This window comes from Muntiacus reevesi, chromosome 3 (genome assembly GCF_963930625.1).
Source record: "Muntiacus reevesi chromosome 3, mMunRee1.1, whole genome shotgun sequence".
In the NCBI taxonomy this organism is placed as follows: domain Eukaryota; kingdom Metazoa; phylum Chordata; class Mammalia; order Artiodactyla; family Cervidae; genus Muntiacus; species Muntiacus reevesi.
This window is the reverse complement of record NC_089251.1, coordinates 115729942-115745681: the sequence shown is the minus strand read 5'-3', so window position 1 is coordinate 115745681 and position 15740 is coordinate 115729942. Positions and strand designations below refer to the sequence as shown.

Sequence of the window (15740 nt, the reverse complement as noted above, 5' to 3'; positions counted from 1 at the left end):
CCACGACCCTGCGGAGGGGGGATCAGGAGCCTTGGAGCGTCTGACCAGGGATCGCCTCCGCTGCTAGGAGCTCAGAGGCACAGGAAATCCAGAACCTTCAGCCTTGGCCCGGGACTTAGAGGGGCAGCCAGGCTCAGAAGCAGGTTCAGCAGGGCTCGGTCAGAGGTCCAGCAGTGCCCAGCAACCTTGACCGGGATTGCAGAGTTCACAGTGTCCAGCGCATGCCCTTGAGTCAGAGAGGAGGTCCCAGGGGCTGGGGTCCCAACAGCTGACAGCCTCAGCAAAGTCCCGTGGTGCCTTTCCTCAGACGAGCCTGCGCCTCGGGACACAGAGCTGACACCTTGTGTTCCAGAGTCTCTTGCCTGGCGCCCAGAGGGTTTGCTTCTGGTTTTCCAGTTCTTGAGTCAACAACCCGTCCCTCAGCAAATTGAGGAAGCTGGGAGGAGGTGGAGCGATGGTGAGCCAGAGGCCCATGCAGGCCAGGTTCAGTGGAGGGAACAGCACGGTGACCTCTGAGCCAGCCGCCCCACTGACTTCTGCTGCTGTTGGCTGGTGGAAGCCGGCCCGGGACAGGCCGTGCAGGGGGCGCCTCTGGGGAAGCTTAATTCCCAGGGACATCTGTTCTCCCATCACGGGTTTGCCTCCCCTCTTTCCCTGGGTCCCACAGCTTGAGAAGCCAGAATTGAAGAAAATGCACAAAGGTATCCATGGAAAAGAAACTTTGTCCTCTCTGCCCCTCCCCAGCAGCTGGAGAAGCTGATTGACAAAAATCAGCCGATCTCAGGGAGTCAGGAGAAGGTAATGGCACCCCACTCCAGTACTCTTGCCTGGAGAATCCCATGGATGGAGGAGCCTGGTGGGCTGCCGCCTATGGGGTCGCACAGAGTCAGACACGACTGAAGTGACTTCGCAGCAGCAGCAGCAGGGAGACCTTCCCCCTAACTGAACCTGTAGTGGCCTCTGGTGTGGTAGCCAGAGGGGTATAGGACTGTCCAGGCCCAGCCTGTGGAGTAATTGACTGGATGGAATCCTGCCAGGGGAGAGCTGCCTGGTGCCTGGGGAAGGAAGGTCCCCAGCACTGGAACTGCTAGGAGAAGCAAAGGGAGAGGTGGGGCTGATCAGCCATAGACCTTATGGCTGATGAGAGGAAGGGTTGACTTCTAGGTTTCTGGCTGGGAGGACTCAGTGGTGGATGGACCTCAGGACACGGAGATGGAGATGCAGGAGGAGGGGCAGGCGGGGCAGGAAGCCAGCCTGGGCCACGCCAGCTGGCTGGAGGCTGGGAGCAGAGATGGCACCTCTTGGGCCAGGAAGACAAAGCCCTTTGTGTCGGGGTTCCACATCCACTCACTCGGCTGGTGCCCAGCCAGGAAGGCCAGGCCCCAAGCCCTCAATCAGTGGCAGTTTCCCTGCCATACATACAGCACCGAGGTCTCTCCCATCAGCGAACTGCCTCTCCCTGGTTCTCAGGAGCCCTTTTGCTTCTCCCTAGGCTGGGCTCCAGGCCTTAGCTCTCCTCATCCTTCTTCCTCCCTTGGATACAGGAAATTTCTGGCCCTGCAGCCCACTTGGCCGAGTGTCACCTCCCAGCTTCCAAAGCTAGTCTGGGCCTCAGACATTTGGGGAGAAGGAAGGGAGGGAAAGAACCACCAAGCATTGAGTAGCTACTGGTCTAGGTGCTCTGTGGTTCTCACATCACTCTGCTAAGTGTGTTGTCACCCTTTCAAATGGCAGTCCTAGGATTTGAACCTATGTCTGTCCAACTCTAAAGCGAGTGCTCTTTGCACAAAAGGAGAGAGCTGTAATGCCCACATGCTCTCAACACTGAGCTAGCTCCTCGCTCCTGTGTCTCCATCATCCCCTCTTCCCTGGTTCCTTCTCATTTGGCCATAAACTCAATGCTCCTTTTTCTGGAAGTCCTTTCCCCTTGACCTTGCAGTCCTCTCCTTCCTTCTGCTAGCAAACCTCCTGCTTCATTCCCTTTTGTCATTTCCATGCCAGAGTCACCAATACCCCTGGGCTCCATGATAGGCTCTTTCTTGCCCTTTTTCATTATGGTGTTTCACAGGAAATTGAATATATTTCCCTGTGCTACAGAGTAGTGCCTTGTTGTCTCTTTATTTTGTGTATAGTAGCTTGCATCTGCTAATCCCAAACTGCTAATTTATGCCCCCCCTCCCCTTCGGTAACCATAAGTTTGTGTTCTCTGTGTGTGTGAGTCTGTTTCATAAATAAGTTCATTTGTGTCATACTTCAGATTCCACATGTGTGATACAATGGGCCCTTTCTTATTTAGTCTTTGTATTTCCAGGTCTGGACTTCCCTGGTGGTCCTGGGGTTAGACTCTGTGATCCCAATGCAGGGGGCACAGGTTTGATCCCTAGTTGGGACTAAGATCCCACATGCAGGTTGGTCAAAAAAAGAAGCAAACTATTATACAGAATGAATGAAAAGCAAGGTTCGACTGTACAGCACAGGGAACTATACTCAATGTCCTGTGATAAACTATCATGGAAAAGAATATTTAAAAAGTTGACACAAACACTTGGGAGCACAGAGTGTTCCAACTTACACTCCCATTGGGAGAAACCCCCTAATGACTCTGCATCCTAATATGTGCTGTTTTTTCACTTCTTAATGACCACTTTTTAAAAATTTCATTTTATTTTATTGAAGTATAATTGGTTTGCATTGTTGTGTTTATATCTTGGTGTATAGCAAAGTGATTCAGTTATACATATATATACATAATACATTCTTTTTTAATATTCTTTTACATTATAGTTTATCACAGGACATTCTATATGATAGTTTGCTTCTGCTAATCCAAGCTCCCAATGCATCCCTCCTCCACGCTCCTCTTGGCAACCACAAGTCTGTTCTCTACGTCTTTGAGTCTGTTTCTGTTTCATAGATAGGTTCATTTGCATTGATGACCACTTTCTAATTCTTAGTACCCTGCCTCTCACTCACTTTCTCTCTCTCCTTCTTCTTCTTTCTTTCCCGCAATAAATATGTGTTTGGGGGCATATATTTCTTTTCTATTTTTAAGGAAAAACAAATCTTTTGTTTTTTCAAGGAGTAGTTTGTTGATAGCATCATTTGCTACAGAAGGGCCTGGAAATATATATATATATTTTTTTCCTTTTTTTGACCAACCTACATGTACCATACTATGAACAACTTTGAAAACCTAGGCCATTATCAAAAAGTCTACAAACAATAAATACTGCAGAGTGTGTGGAGAAAAGGGAACCCTCTAACACTGTTGGTGGGAATGCAAACTAGTACAGCTGCTATGGAGAACAGTGTGGAGATTCCTTAAAAAACTGGAAATAGAACTGCCACACACCCCAGCAATCCCACTGCTGGGCATACACACCAAGGAAACCAGAATTGAAAGAGACACGTGAACCCCAATGTTCATCACAGCATTGTTTACAATAGCCAGGACATGGAAGCAACCTAGATGTCCATTGGCAGACGAATGGATAAGAAAGTTGTGGTACATATACACAGTGAAATATTAGTCAGTCATTAAAAAGAATGCATTTGAATCAGTTCTAATGAGGTGGATGAAACTGAAGCCGATTATACAGAGTGAAGCAAGTCAGAAAGAAAAACACCAATACAGTATATTAACGCATATATATGGGATTTAGAAAGATGGGAACAATGACCCTATATGTGAGACAGCAAAAGAGACACAGATGTAAAGAACAGTCTTTTGGACTCTGTGGGAGAAGGTGAGGCTGGGATGATTTGAGAGGGTAGTGCTGAAACGTGTATGTTATCATATGTGAAGCGAATCACTGGTCCAGGTTCGAGGCATCAGACAGGGTGCTCAGGGATGGTGCACTGGGATGACCCTGGGGATGGAATGGGGAGTGAGGTGAGAGGGGGGTTCTGGATGGGGAGCACATGTAAAAATAAATAAATAAATTTGAAAACCTATATAAGATAGACATAAAACATAAACTACTAAAATTGGTTCAAAAAGAAAAAGAACTGAATAGATCAATAGTCATTTAATAAATCAAGCTAGTAGTAAAATGTCTCATTGGCCAGTGGCACAATATAATTTTCCAGTGAATTTCACCAAATATTATAAGGAGTAGAAAATCACACACAATGTTACAGATGCTATATAAAAAAAGGAAATCTACCTGATTCATAAGACTAGTACAAACTTGACACTAAAACTAGAGAAGGCAGAATAAGAAAATAAATCTTTAACCTATCTTTCTTATAAACATAGATGCAAAAACCCTACTAAACTGTATTAAATCAAATGTAGTTGTGTTTGTTTTTTTAAAAAATCATACTTAGCAACATTAGAAAATTCTATCAATGCATTTTATTGCATTGTTTTAGGTAGAAAGGTATCAACAGATGTGGAGCAAACATACAATAAAATTTGCCTCATTAGTGAAAAAAGTATTTAGTAATAACAAAAGAAGGGAATTTCCTTAACATAGTATATATTACCTACCAAAAGTCTACAGCAAAAATTGTGAAACTTTAGAAATTTATCATTTAAAACCCCATGCATCTATTCAAAATGGCACTAGAAGTTCTACACAATGCAAGAAGATTAGAAAAAGAAATATGACATATAATGAAAATGCAGTCTAACTAAAAGATATCAAATATAATGCAATACAAGACGAAATTGTCATTATTTTTAGACCTAATGATCATACAGTTAAATATAATTACAAGAAACCAATAGAAAAATTATTACAGTTAATGAGAGAGTTCAGCAAAATTTGTGGATACACAGTTCACAAAATATAATTGCCTTCCTTTTCATTGGTAATAAACAAGTGGAAAAATAAGAAGAAAAAAAGCAACAAAGATTACAGAGCACAAAATAATTTAATAAAAATGCACAATATTTTGGTGGAGAAAAATCACAAAAGTGAATTGAAAACCTGAAAGTATAGAGAGAAATAAATCAAATTTATAGGTTAGAAGACTCAGTATTAAATATACTCAGTTATACCTCCAATCTGTACATTCAATGAAATTTTATTATAAATCCCAACAGAATTCTTCAGGGAACTTGAAAAAATGATTCTACCATTCATATGGAAGAATAAAGGTATGTAGACAGCTAAGACAATCATGAAAAATAGGAGTCAAGTTGGGGATAGGACTTGCCCCCAAGGTATCAAGATGCTATCACAAGACCGTAGAATTAAAATAATGGAATGTTAGGAATAGACAACTTGATCACTGGAACAGAACAAAGAGCCCAGAAATAAACCCAAGCTTTACTGGGAACAAGGTATACATCAGAGACGTCATAATCAGTGGAGGAGTCAGTCAGCAACCAATTCAGTAAAGGGCATTGGGCTAAAACCTGGCAAAACTTTGCCTCGATTATTTTGTATGATAATAAGACATTTAGAATATCAGGAGACAGTGATACCTGCTGGGTTTCTAAACCAATTTACTAAAGGAAATGAAAAGAGGTAAACATAGGATTAATATAGGTAAAGGATTTAGACCACATACCCAGCACTAAGTTTCCCTCATTAACATATTTTTGCTTTTTAAATTCAACATCATGTCTTTGAGATATTGGATAGGCTAAACAGTTCATTCAGGTTTTTCCATAACAACGTATGGAAACCTTGGCTTGAAGTAGCACTATTTGTATCAGTCACTATTGTCCTTTTATCCTCTATACCATGCTTCTCCTTTCCTTGTCCAATTGTGGGAGACTTTCATTATCTCAATGGGCCAGAAAAATAGTCTACTTGGTCTTAATGGCCCTGGTCCATGTCTCTGCCATCATGACGGGGACATTCCATGGTGGGAAGTCATCTTCAAAAATTTTTCTTTAGAGCAGTAATTGCGGTCATTGGTAACATCCAATCTCACCTCTTAACCTTATTTGTGACCTTGACAGCCATATAATGAGAGTTTTCAATATGGATCACACTACAGCTTTTTTTTTTTTTTTTTCTTGAAGTAAATTTTATTTTCTAGAAGAGTTTTAGATTTGGAGGAAAAAAAATGAAGATTTGTACAGAGAGTCTCCATATACCCAGCACTCAATTTCCCTCATTAACATTTTCTTGCTTTCTAAATTCAACATCATGTCTTTAATATCCAACATCTTTATTGGATTGGCTAAAAAGTTCGTTCGGGTTTTTCCATAACATCGTATGGAAACCTCTATGAACTTCTTGGTCAACCCAATATTTAAATGTATTAATTCTAACTGAATGTAGTAATCCCATTGACTGGAAGCTTCTCTAGGTCTCACATGGCACAAGTTTCATGCTGGGGAATTTCATCTCCCCCTCAGTCAAATCTCTAGCTCTGCAGTGAAAGTATTTACATAGTCATAATGTTATAAATGGGGCTTCCCTGGTGGCTCAGCGGTAAAGAATCCACCTGCCAAGGCAGGAGACACGGGTTCTATTCCTGCGTGGGGAAGATCCCCTGGAGAAGGGAATGGTAACCCACTCCAGTGTTCTTGCCTGGAGAATCCCATGGACAGTGGAGCCTGGGAGGCTACAGTCAATGGTTTTGCAAAGAGCTGGACATTACTGAGCAAGTAACACACAACAACTAGAGAATGCCTGTGCACAGCAATCAAGACTCAGAGCAGCCAGGAATAAATTAATTATTTTAAAAAGTCAGCAAAAAAAAAAAAAAAAAAAAAAAAGTCAGCAACATTTCTTTTAAAAAAGATATGTAAATTTATTTGGCTGCACCGAGTCTTAGTTGTGGCATGCAGGATCTTTAGTTGCAGCCTGTGAACTCTTAGTTACCACATGTGGGATCTAGTTTTCTGACTAGGGATCAAACCCAGGTCCCCTGCATTGGCAGTGTGGAATCTTAGCCACTGGACCACCAGGGAAGTCCCAGATGGAAAATATTTTCAAAAAAATTTCAAGAAAGACTCCAAAAGCAAAATTTGAATTTCCTAAGCACATGCAAGATATTCATACAGCATTTACACTGTACAAGGCATTATAAACAGTATAGAGATGACAAAGTATTTGGGAGGATGTACATAGGTTACATACAATGGCTATGCCATTTGGTATAAGGGACTTGAGCATTACAGAATTCTGGTGTGCCTGAGAGTTGGAGAACCAAATTCATCAATCAAAGAGATGACTATAATAGCAACTAGTAGAAAAACAAAAATATATATAAATATAAAAGACAAAAACTGGGAGGAGCAAGGGGGAAGGGATTGGTAATGAAATCACACAGTAGTTAGTCAATAGACACTGTTAGCCTGGTGAGCTGCAGTACATGGGGTGGCAAAGAAAGGAACATAATTGAGCGACTGAACAACAAAGATATTAATAAACCAACGAACAGAAGTATGAGTATATTATTCATAGTCACATGAATAAAAAAAGAAAGAAAGTTGTTCCCAAGAGCTGGGCAAGTGAGAGGACATTTTTAGGTTTTAATTTCTAACCTTTCTGTTGGGGTTGGGTGTTGCGTGTTCATCTACATGAATTATATTTGAGACAACAGTAATTAAAATAAATAATGGAGGAAAAAATCTAGATAGATCTGATTCTGATATTTCTCTAGAGGTTCAGGTACTTTCAGTAACGCCCCATTACCTAGGATCAAGATGAAACTCTGACGCAGGCATTCAAGGCCCTTCCTCGCCAGGCACTTCCTCCCGGAAGCCCTTGGGTGGAAGAGAGCGCCCTCTGTCGGAGCAGCGACGTCAGCACGCCCGAGGTCCCACCCTTTGCGTATCAACAGACTCCGCCCCCATCCCTGGGGGGGGGGGCGCTCTCCGCATCACGTGATCTCAACCCCTTAACACCTGGGTGTCGAACCCCAAGAAGGGGAGCCCAGAGACCCCAGACCCCAGGTGAGAGCGAGTGGGTCGGTGGGTTCTGGGTTCCCTGAACGGTGGGAGGCTGCCTGGTCAGGCTGGGAACGTGATTGGGAGCGTCTGTCAGGCGCGGCCCGATGTGAGGGTGATGGGCAATTAACCTGAGTGGCTTAGAGCTGGGCTTTTTGTCGGGGACCAAATCCCGGGTCTTCCATTTTTTATCTGCGCATGGCCTTGGGCGAGTCACTGAATCTCAAGTTTCCTTGCCTGTGGCTGCCAGCATGAAATGAAATAATGCACAGAAGTACATAATTCATAAATAATAACTGTTGTTTTTAAAGCTCATACATGCAAATGTGTGAACTCTCAGAAGAGGGGAAGACCTTATAAAAGGTGGCTGTAGCTCAACCCTGTTTGGAGACAGGCCTCCCCTCCCTCACCTGGGGCGCTGTGTCCCGCTGGGGTGCTTATGTCTGTGGTTCCTGGGTGCCCTGGAGGTGCCACCTGTAAGGGAGGCTGCCTCCGAAGTTCCCACTGATCTGGTGTCCTGAGTGGGCTGGCAGATCAGACCCCCACCTCTTATCTCCTCACAGGGCCTGCCTTCTGCATTGGGCCCTTGGAGGCGAACAGACATGTCTCAGGAGGCGGCTCCAGCGGGCCCCAGCACAGAGGACCCCGTTCTCAGTCCCCTCAACAGCCTTGGACTTTTCCAGGAGGGTGTGGGAGAAACTAGCTCCATGTCAGGCCTGGCACCAAACCTGTCAGGAGAGAACTCACGGGACCTGGTTCGTGCTGGCAGCAGGAAGCGCGTCCTCAGGGAAGAGTCTTGTCAAGGTGCCAGCTCCCAGGCAGTGGGTGCTCCTGGGGCTAGCCTAGAGGCCACGGCCCATCCAGTGGTCCTGGGGCTGCAAGCTGTGGGACAGAACCGGGATTCAGTGCCCAGCCCCAGGCTCATCCCTCAGCTGCCCACAGCGCCTGCTCAGGGGAGGGCTCAGGCCTTCAAGAGGGTTCAGATTATTCTGCATGATGTCTTGGCTGGAAGTTGTCCCGGGAATCTTTGTAGTGGGTGTGTGGGGTCAAGAAAGAAAAGCAGGAGGTCTGAGACCATCTCAGAGGGTCAGGAGGGTGGCTTCTTGGGGCTTGGTCAGAGCCCTAGTGGGGACAAGCCCCAGGCTGTGGGAGACCCCCCGCCAGGTGCTGACGTAGTGTCGTTGGGAGGCCCGTGCAGTCCTCTCTCTTGCAAGGACACTGGGTCTGGGCCTGGACACCCAGGTGGAAGTTGGGTGGACTGTGACCCAGGGATTCAGAAGTTTGAATATTTGTCCACTGTAGGGAGTGGGACCCCTCCAGCTAGCCCCTGTGACCCTGTGAACTCCCCCCTGCCCAGTGGAGGACCGTCACTTCAGCTAGCTGCCCAGGATCCCCTCCAGAGCCCTGAGCTGTGCCCGGGAGGGTCTGGAAAGGCTTCCACAGCACAGCAGGAAGCCGAGCACATGGGGAGGCCTGGCGATGGTGATGGCCATGGCACTTCACACAACCAGGAGGAGCTGGAGGTCGGGGCTCTACCAGTGTCTGGGGGGAGGCCAGGGCAGGGACTTGCTAACACCCCCTCCAGCTTCCTGGAGCCTGGAGCCAGCAAGGCTAGCTCAAGCCCATCCACGAGGCAAAGAAATGCCAAGTGTGCTAAACGTTTGAAAATGGGCCCAGTGCCTGCTGCGGATCAGGGCACTAACAGATGCCCAGACAGCTCCAACCAGGACCAACCAGAAGAATCCAGCCCAGGAAGCGGCCCCAGACTGGTAAGTTGACCCTGAGAGGTTGGGATGGGAAGGGCATCTTTATCTTTTGGTGTCAGTGAGTCATGTGTTCAAATCCTATCTCTGCCCACATTCTAGCTGAGTGGCCCTGGAATATTTTTTAAGCTGTTTCCTCATGTGTGAAAAGGGAATACTAGTTCCACTTTAATGGGGTTGTTTTGAGAATTAAATGAGATGATGGTGTGAAATAACGTACCTAGCACAGCATAAGGCACAAGGTAAATACATTTGTGTTAAATGTGCTTTTCCTTGAGTGTTACAACAGTCCTGTGAGATAGGCATTAGCCCTGTGTTTCCGTGTGGGGAAGCTGAGGCTCAGAGAAGTTAACAAACTTCTCCAAGTTCACACAGCAAGGGAGTCAGTGCCTAGACATATTCCCTGTGTTCACTGCTTCCCTTTTCATTGTTCTTTTATTGATCATAATTAGCATTTTATTAATACTAATAATTATGGTCAGTATGTTTATATACCAAGGGCAGAAGATGGCATTGCTGTGTTTGGTGTATATTTCTGACATAGTTGAATTTTTTTTAATTTTTTTATTATGTATTTATTTATTTATTTATTTTTGTTCTTATTGTTTTTTTTTTTTTTCTTACTAGTTGGAGGCTTGAATTTTTTTTAAATTGAAGCATCATGTTAGTTTCAGGTTACAGCATAGTAATTCAGTTATATATATGTAAGAGTCAGACACGACTGAGTGACTGAACTGAACTGAATATATATGTATATATATGTTCTTTTCAGATTCTTTTCTCTTGTAGGTTATTACAAAATATTTGAGTATAGTTTCCTATTTTATATAGTAGCTCCTTGTTGGTTCTATATATCTTGTTGGTTTTATATATCATAGTCACATAATTGAATTTTTATCACCTTGGTTGAATATGTGTTGTATGCTGAGTGCTTTTGATTTAGTCTTCACATGAAACCCAGAGAGGTGGCTACAGGCCCAAGGTCTCACAGCTGGTAAATGATAGAGCCAGTATGCAGACCCAGGCAGTCTGTCCAGAAAGCTTACTGCACTGCCTGCTTGTGCACATTCCCCGCTAGCATCGCAGTAGTAAAAGTACCTGGCGTGCTTACTACATGCTGGGTACTATTCCCCAGCACTTATCTTCAGTCTTCCTATCACCCTTATAGAGAAGATGCTATTGATATATACCCATTTTAATGATGCAGACACTGAGGCTCAGACAGGTAAAGTGAGTATGTCAAGGTCAGACAAGCAAATTAGTTGAAATAGGATAGGAACCAATGAGCTGCCTGTTGTGATTTATCACTGTTTGATACTGTAATTATATTGGAGATGCTACTACATTATCTGTGTAAATATCACTCAAAACATTAATTTTTAATAAAAAATGAATACATGTTTATCATTGAAACTAAGGAAGAAATAAAAATTCCCATAATGCCAACAACATTCAGAGCTATCTCCTGTTGACATTTTGGTATATATATCCTTTCTTCCATCTTTTTCGTATGCATATATATCTTTTCTTTGCCTAGAAATGGGATCATGCAGGTCAAAATTTATAACTTGATTTTTTAGCTATTAAAAATTGTTTTACAGTGAAGTTGTCGACATAGAATGAGGAAATCCCTTTTAATGTCTCCTGGCCCAGTTGCCCTTTGTTTGGTGTTAATGGTTAGCATCCTTTCAGTCTCCTTTTCTATGAACTTCTGTACATGTGTGAACATCTGCATATTGGTCACACCTTTTTATATCTAAGTAGGCTCATGCTGTGCCTCATTGTTCTGGGGCTTGTACTTTGATTTTCAAATGATTTAGTGTTTGAAAATGTTTCCAAGTTGGCAGAGTGTGCTTTCCCTGAACCCTGCATCGTGTTTGTCTACAGGCACTGCTGGGACCAGAGGGTGGGCTGGGACTTGCTTTTCTCATTTCTGGTCACTGTCATGTAGTTAAGAGCATGAAGCTCAGAGGCCGACAGATTGGCATTCAGGCCTGGCTTTGCTGCTATCTGAGTGTGACCTAGGCAAGTGGCCTCACCTTTCCGAGCATAATTTCCTCATCTGTAAAATAGAGGTAATAAAGTACTTACCTCTTTGGGCAGTGATAAGGGGCAGGTGAAATGACGTGTACCTGTGTTCTGTATTTAGCACAGTGCCTGGTACAAGAAAAATACTAAGAAATGTTTCCTGTTGTTGACTATACAATTTTATCCTTCTCCAAGGACTGCCGGGAACTGAACCTCTGTGCATCTGGCTTCTCCCCATTTCAGATTATCTATGTGGGCCAGATGCCCAAAATTGGGATTCCTGGGTCTGCAGTGTTTTGAGGGGGTGTTTGAATTTGGTGGTGGAGGCAGGTGCCTGCCCGCCTTGATGGGAAGCAACCCACGGCTGCTCTCTGCTTCAGTCCCATCCTTGACTCTGTGACACGGTCCCTCATCCCACAGCATCCCAAACAACCGGTTGCCATGGCAACTAGTGCCAGCTGCAGGAGAAGAATGGAGGCTGTGCTGCGACAGGGACGGGCAGGTGGTTGAGACCAAGGCTGAGTGGGGTGTGGGCAGGTGTGGGCGTAGTGCCCAGCTGGTCAGGATCCCCTCTCAGGGCTCTGGCACCTTCTCCTGGAGACAGCTCGGCTCATGTCAGGAGCAGATAGACAGGTTCAAGGTCAGGCTCTGCTTCTTACAACGGAGTGACTTTGGAGACATCTCTTCTCTGAATCTTAGTTGCTTCCTCTATGAAATGGGGGGATCAGCTGGGCCCTGGAACTACTGGGAATCTGGTGTGAGAGGCTGGCTGTGTTGTGTTCTTTTGGTTTGAGATAGAGATCCTTGGAGGAGGGTGGAGAAGTTGGTTGAAGCTCCATTTTCTTCTCTGTTTGATCCCCAGGGTGGTTAGTGAGATCCGGAGCCACTCTGTGGCTGGGATAGCAGGAGTCGTGGGACGGGCAGCTCTGCCAGGGCCCCCTGCTCTGCCCAGCACCGCTCGGGAGGTACACAGCTCCCCTCACGCCACCTAGGCTCTCAGGCTCAGGTACCCTGTCTGCAGCTACAGAGTATCAGGAGGTGTGTGAGGGAGGAACATGTCTCCAGCAGATGGGCAGCGGAAGAGTAGCTCTTTTAAGTGCTTACTGTATACTGGGAGCTTCACATAGGTCATCATCTCATGTTTAATCCTCATAGTAGCGTGAAAATTCGGTGTTAATATGCTTATTTTGCTGATTAAGAAAACAGGGATTCAGAAAAGTTTAGTGACTGACTGAGGGTCACACAGCAAGTAAGTGGTGGAGTCAGGCTTTGAATACCGGCCTGTTCAGTTCCACTCTGTGCCCTGAGCCTGGCTGCCAATGGCCTGGCTACAGGATTTAGACGTTTTTTCCCTCATGGGGGAGAATGCAGTTTATTTATTCTTTTAAATTAGTTTTTATTGGAGTATAGTTGCTTTGCAATGTTGTATTTCTACTGTACAGCCAAGTGAATCAGGTATACATACATATACCTTCTCTCTCTTTTAGATTTCCTTCCCACTTAGGTCTCCACAGAGCCCTGAGCAGAGTTTCCTGTGCTATGCAGCAGGTTTTTATAGTTATCTCCTTTTTCCATAGTAGTGTTTATATGTCAGACCCAGTCTCCCAGTTCATCCCATCAGTGCTTCCCCTCTTGGTATCCATACCTTTAGTCTCCACTTTTGTGTCTCTGTTTCTGCTTTACAAATAAGTTCACCTGTATCATTTTTCTAGATTCCACATATTATGTGATATGTGTTTTTCTGTTTTTGACTTACTTTACTCTGTGTGACAATCTTTATGTCTGTCCGGGATTTAGATTTTTATGGGACTTTTTGTTGAGCACACAGGTGTGCTCCTCCAGGATCTCAAAGTCCAGTGGAGAGGAGACAAAGTAACCAGAATTGAAATGCAGATAGAAGCCTGGCATGTTCTGGATCCCCAGAGGACAATTGAGTCTTCCTTGGGGAGGGGTGAGAGGGAGGGCTTGGAGGTAGAGAGGAGCAGAAGGCGGGGGCTGTAGGAGCTGGGTTTGGGCAAATAAAGTGGGTATGCAGCAGGCCAGTTGTAGGAAGAACATCCCAGGAAGAGGACAGAGCACATGCAAAAGCACAGAGGCAGGAGGCAGCCTGGAGCATTGCAGGAGAGGGGCAGTAGGAGGGATAGGGTCAGAGGGGAGGAAGGAGGTGGGAAAGATCTGTGATCATAACATTGCTTTATTTTGGGGAGCTCCAAAATCACTGCAGATGGTGACTGCAGCCATGATATTAAAAGACGCTTGCTCCTTGGCAGGAAAGTTATGACCAACCTAGACAGCATATTAAAAAGCAGAGACATTACTTTGCCAACAAAGGTCCATCTAGTCAAAGCTATAGTTTTTCCAGTAGTCAGGTATGGATGTGAGAGTTGGACTGTAAAGAAAGCTGAGCACCAAAGAATTGATGCTTTTGAACTGTGGTGTTGAAGAAGACTCTTGAGAGTCCCTTGGACTGCAAGGAGATCCAGCCAGTCCATCCTAAAGGAAATCAGTCCTGAATATTCATTGGAAGGACTGATGGTGAAGCTGAAACTCCAATATTTTGGCCACCTGATGTGAAGAGCTGACTCATTGGAGAAGACCCTGATGTTCGGAAAGGTTGAAGGCAGGAGTAGAAGGGGACGACAGAGGATGAGATGGATGGCATCACCGACTCAGTGGACATGAGTTTGAGTAAACTCCGGGAGTTGGCGATAGAGGGGGAAGCCTGGCGTGCTGCACTTCATGGGGTCTCAAAGAGTTGGACCCGACTGAGTGACTGAACTGAACTGAACATTGTTTAAAGGGAATTGGAGAGACTGAAGTGTGGTCAGATACCAGCAGGGAATCTCTCAAGGATAGGTACCAAGGAATCTTCAACAACATCAAAGCTTAGAGAGAGCTTTCTGTCTTCCAGGCACTGTTCTGAGAGCCTTAAATAATGGTGATAATCCTTGTATTGACACTAGGAAGTTGATAACTGGTATGATCCTCATTTTACTAATGAGAAAACTGAGGCCCAAAGAGGTTAAGTAACTTTCCCAAGATCTCACAGATCCTAGGTAGTGGCAGCAAGTATCCTATTGCATGAATATGGCATGATTTATTTATTCCTTGACTCCATGTGGGCATTTGGATTGTTTGCAGTTTTTTGCTGTTACATCTGGTACTGCCGTGATGAACAGTTTTGTATGTTTCTTGGTACATATGGGCAAGAATGCCTCCATGGAATATTCCTGGGAGTGGAATTGCTAGGTTATAGAGCGTACACATCTTCAACTTAGTGCTAGATGTGTCTAAAATGGTTGAAAATAGTCTGTACTCCCATCAGCAGTGCCAAATGCTAGTAGCCCCATATCTTTACCAACATCTGATGTTATCAAACTTCAACTTTTGCCAAAGTGAGGATATGCTGTGGTGTCTCAGTGTTTTTTTAATTTTCATTTCCCTATTACTGAGGAGAGTCTTGGCATAAATTCTGATATTTTCTGTTGTCTTTTGCCAAAAAGTTTTGGTGGTTTTAACTTTTTCTTATTGAGCTGTAGGAGTTTTTTTTAATATGTATATATTCCAGATACTAGTCCATTGCCCATTGTATGTTTTGCAAATTTATTTTCCCAAAGTTCATATTTTGATTTCTTTATGGTGTTTGTTGATAGGTAGAAATTCTTTTGTTGTTGTTGTTGTTTGACCACACTGCACAGCATGTGGGATCTTAATTCCCCAACCAGGAATCAAAACTGTATCTCCTGCAGTGGAAACTTGAAGTCATAACCACTGGACTGCTAGAGAAGTCCCAGAAATTTTTAAGTATTAAAAATTGTTTTATTGTGGTAAAACATACATAACATAAAATTTCCCTTTTAAAACCATGTTTAAGTGTTCAGTTCAGTGGCATGAAGTGCATTCACATTGTTGTACAACCATCACCACTATCCGTCTCTGGAACTTTTTCATCTTCCCAGACTGAAATTCTGTACCCATTAAATAATAACTCCCCAATCTCCTCTTCCCCCAATCTCCTCTTCCCCCAACCCTTCATAACCTTTATTCTACTTTCTGTCTTTTTGGATTTGACTGTTTTGGTGCCTCACATG

General features: G+C 44.3%; 1 protein-coding gene across 1 annotated transcript in view; it reads left to right on the top strand.

Annotated features, from left to right (window-relative positions):
- The first annotated feature begins 8460 nt into the window (after window positions 1-8460).
- Window positions 8461-15740, top strand: part of SPOCD1 (SPOC domain containing 1) — a 30544-nt gene continuing 23264 nt past the window's right edge. The window contains exon 1 of the mRNA XM_065928901.1: window positions 8461-9627. Within this exon, the coding sequence (XP_065784973.1) occupies window positions 8461-9627 (1167 nt within the window). The remainder of the gene's footprint in view (window positions 9628-15740) is intronic.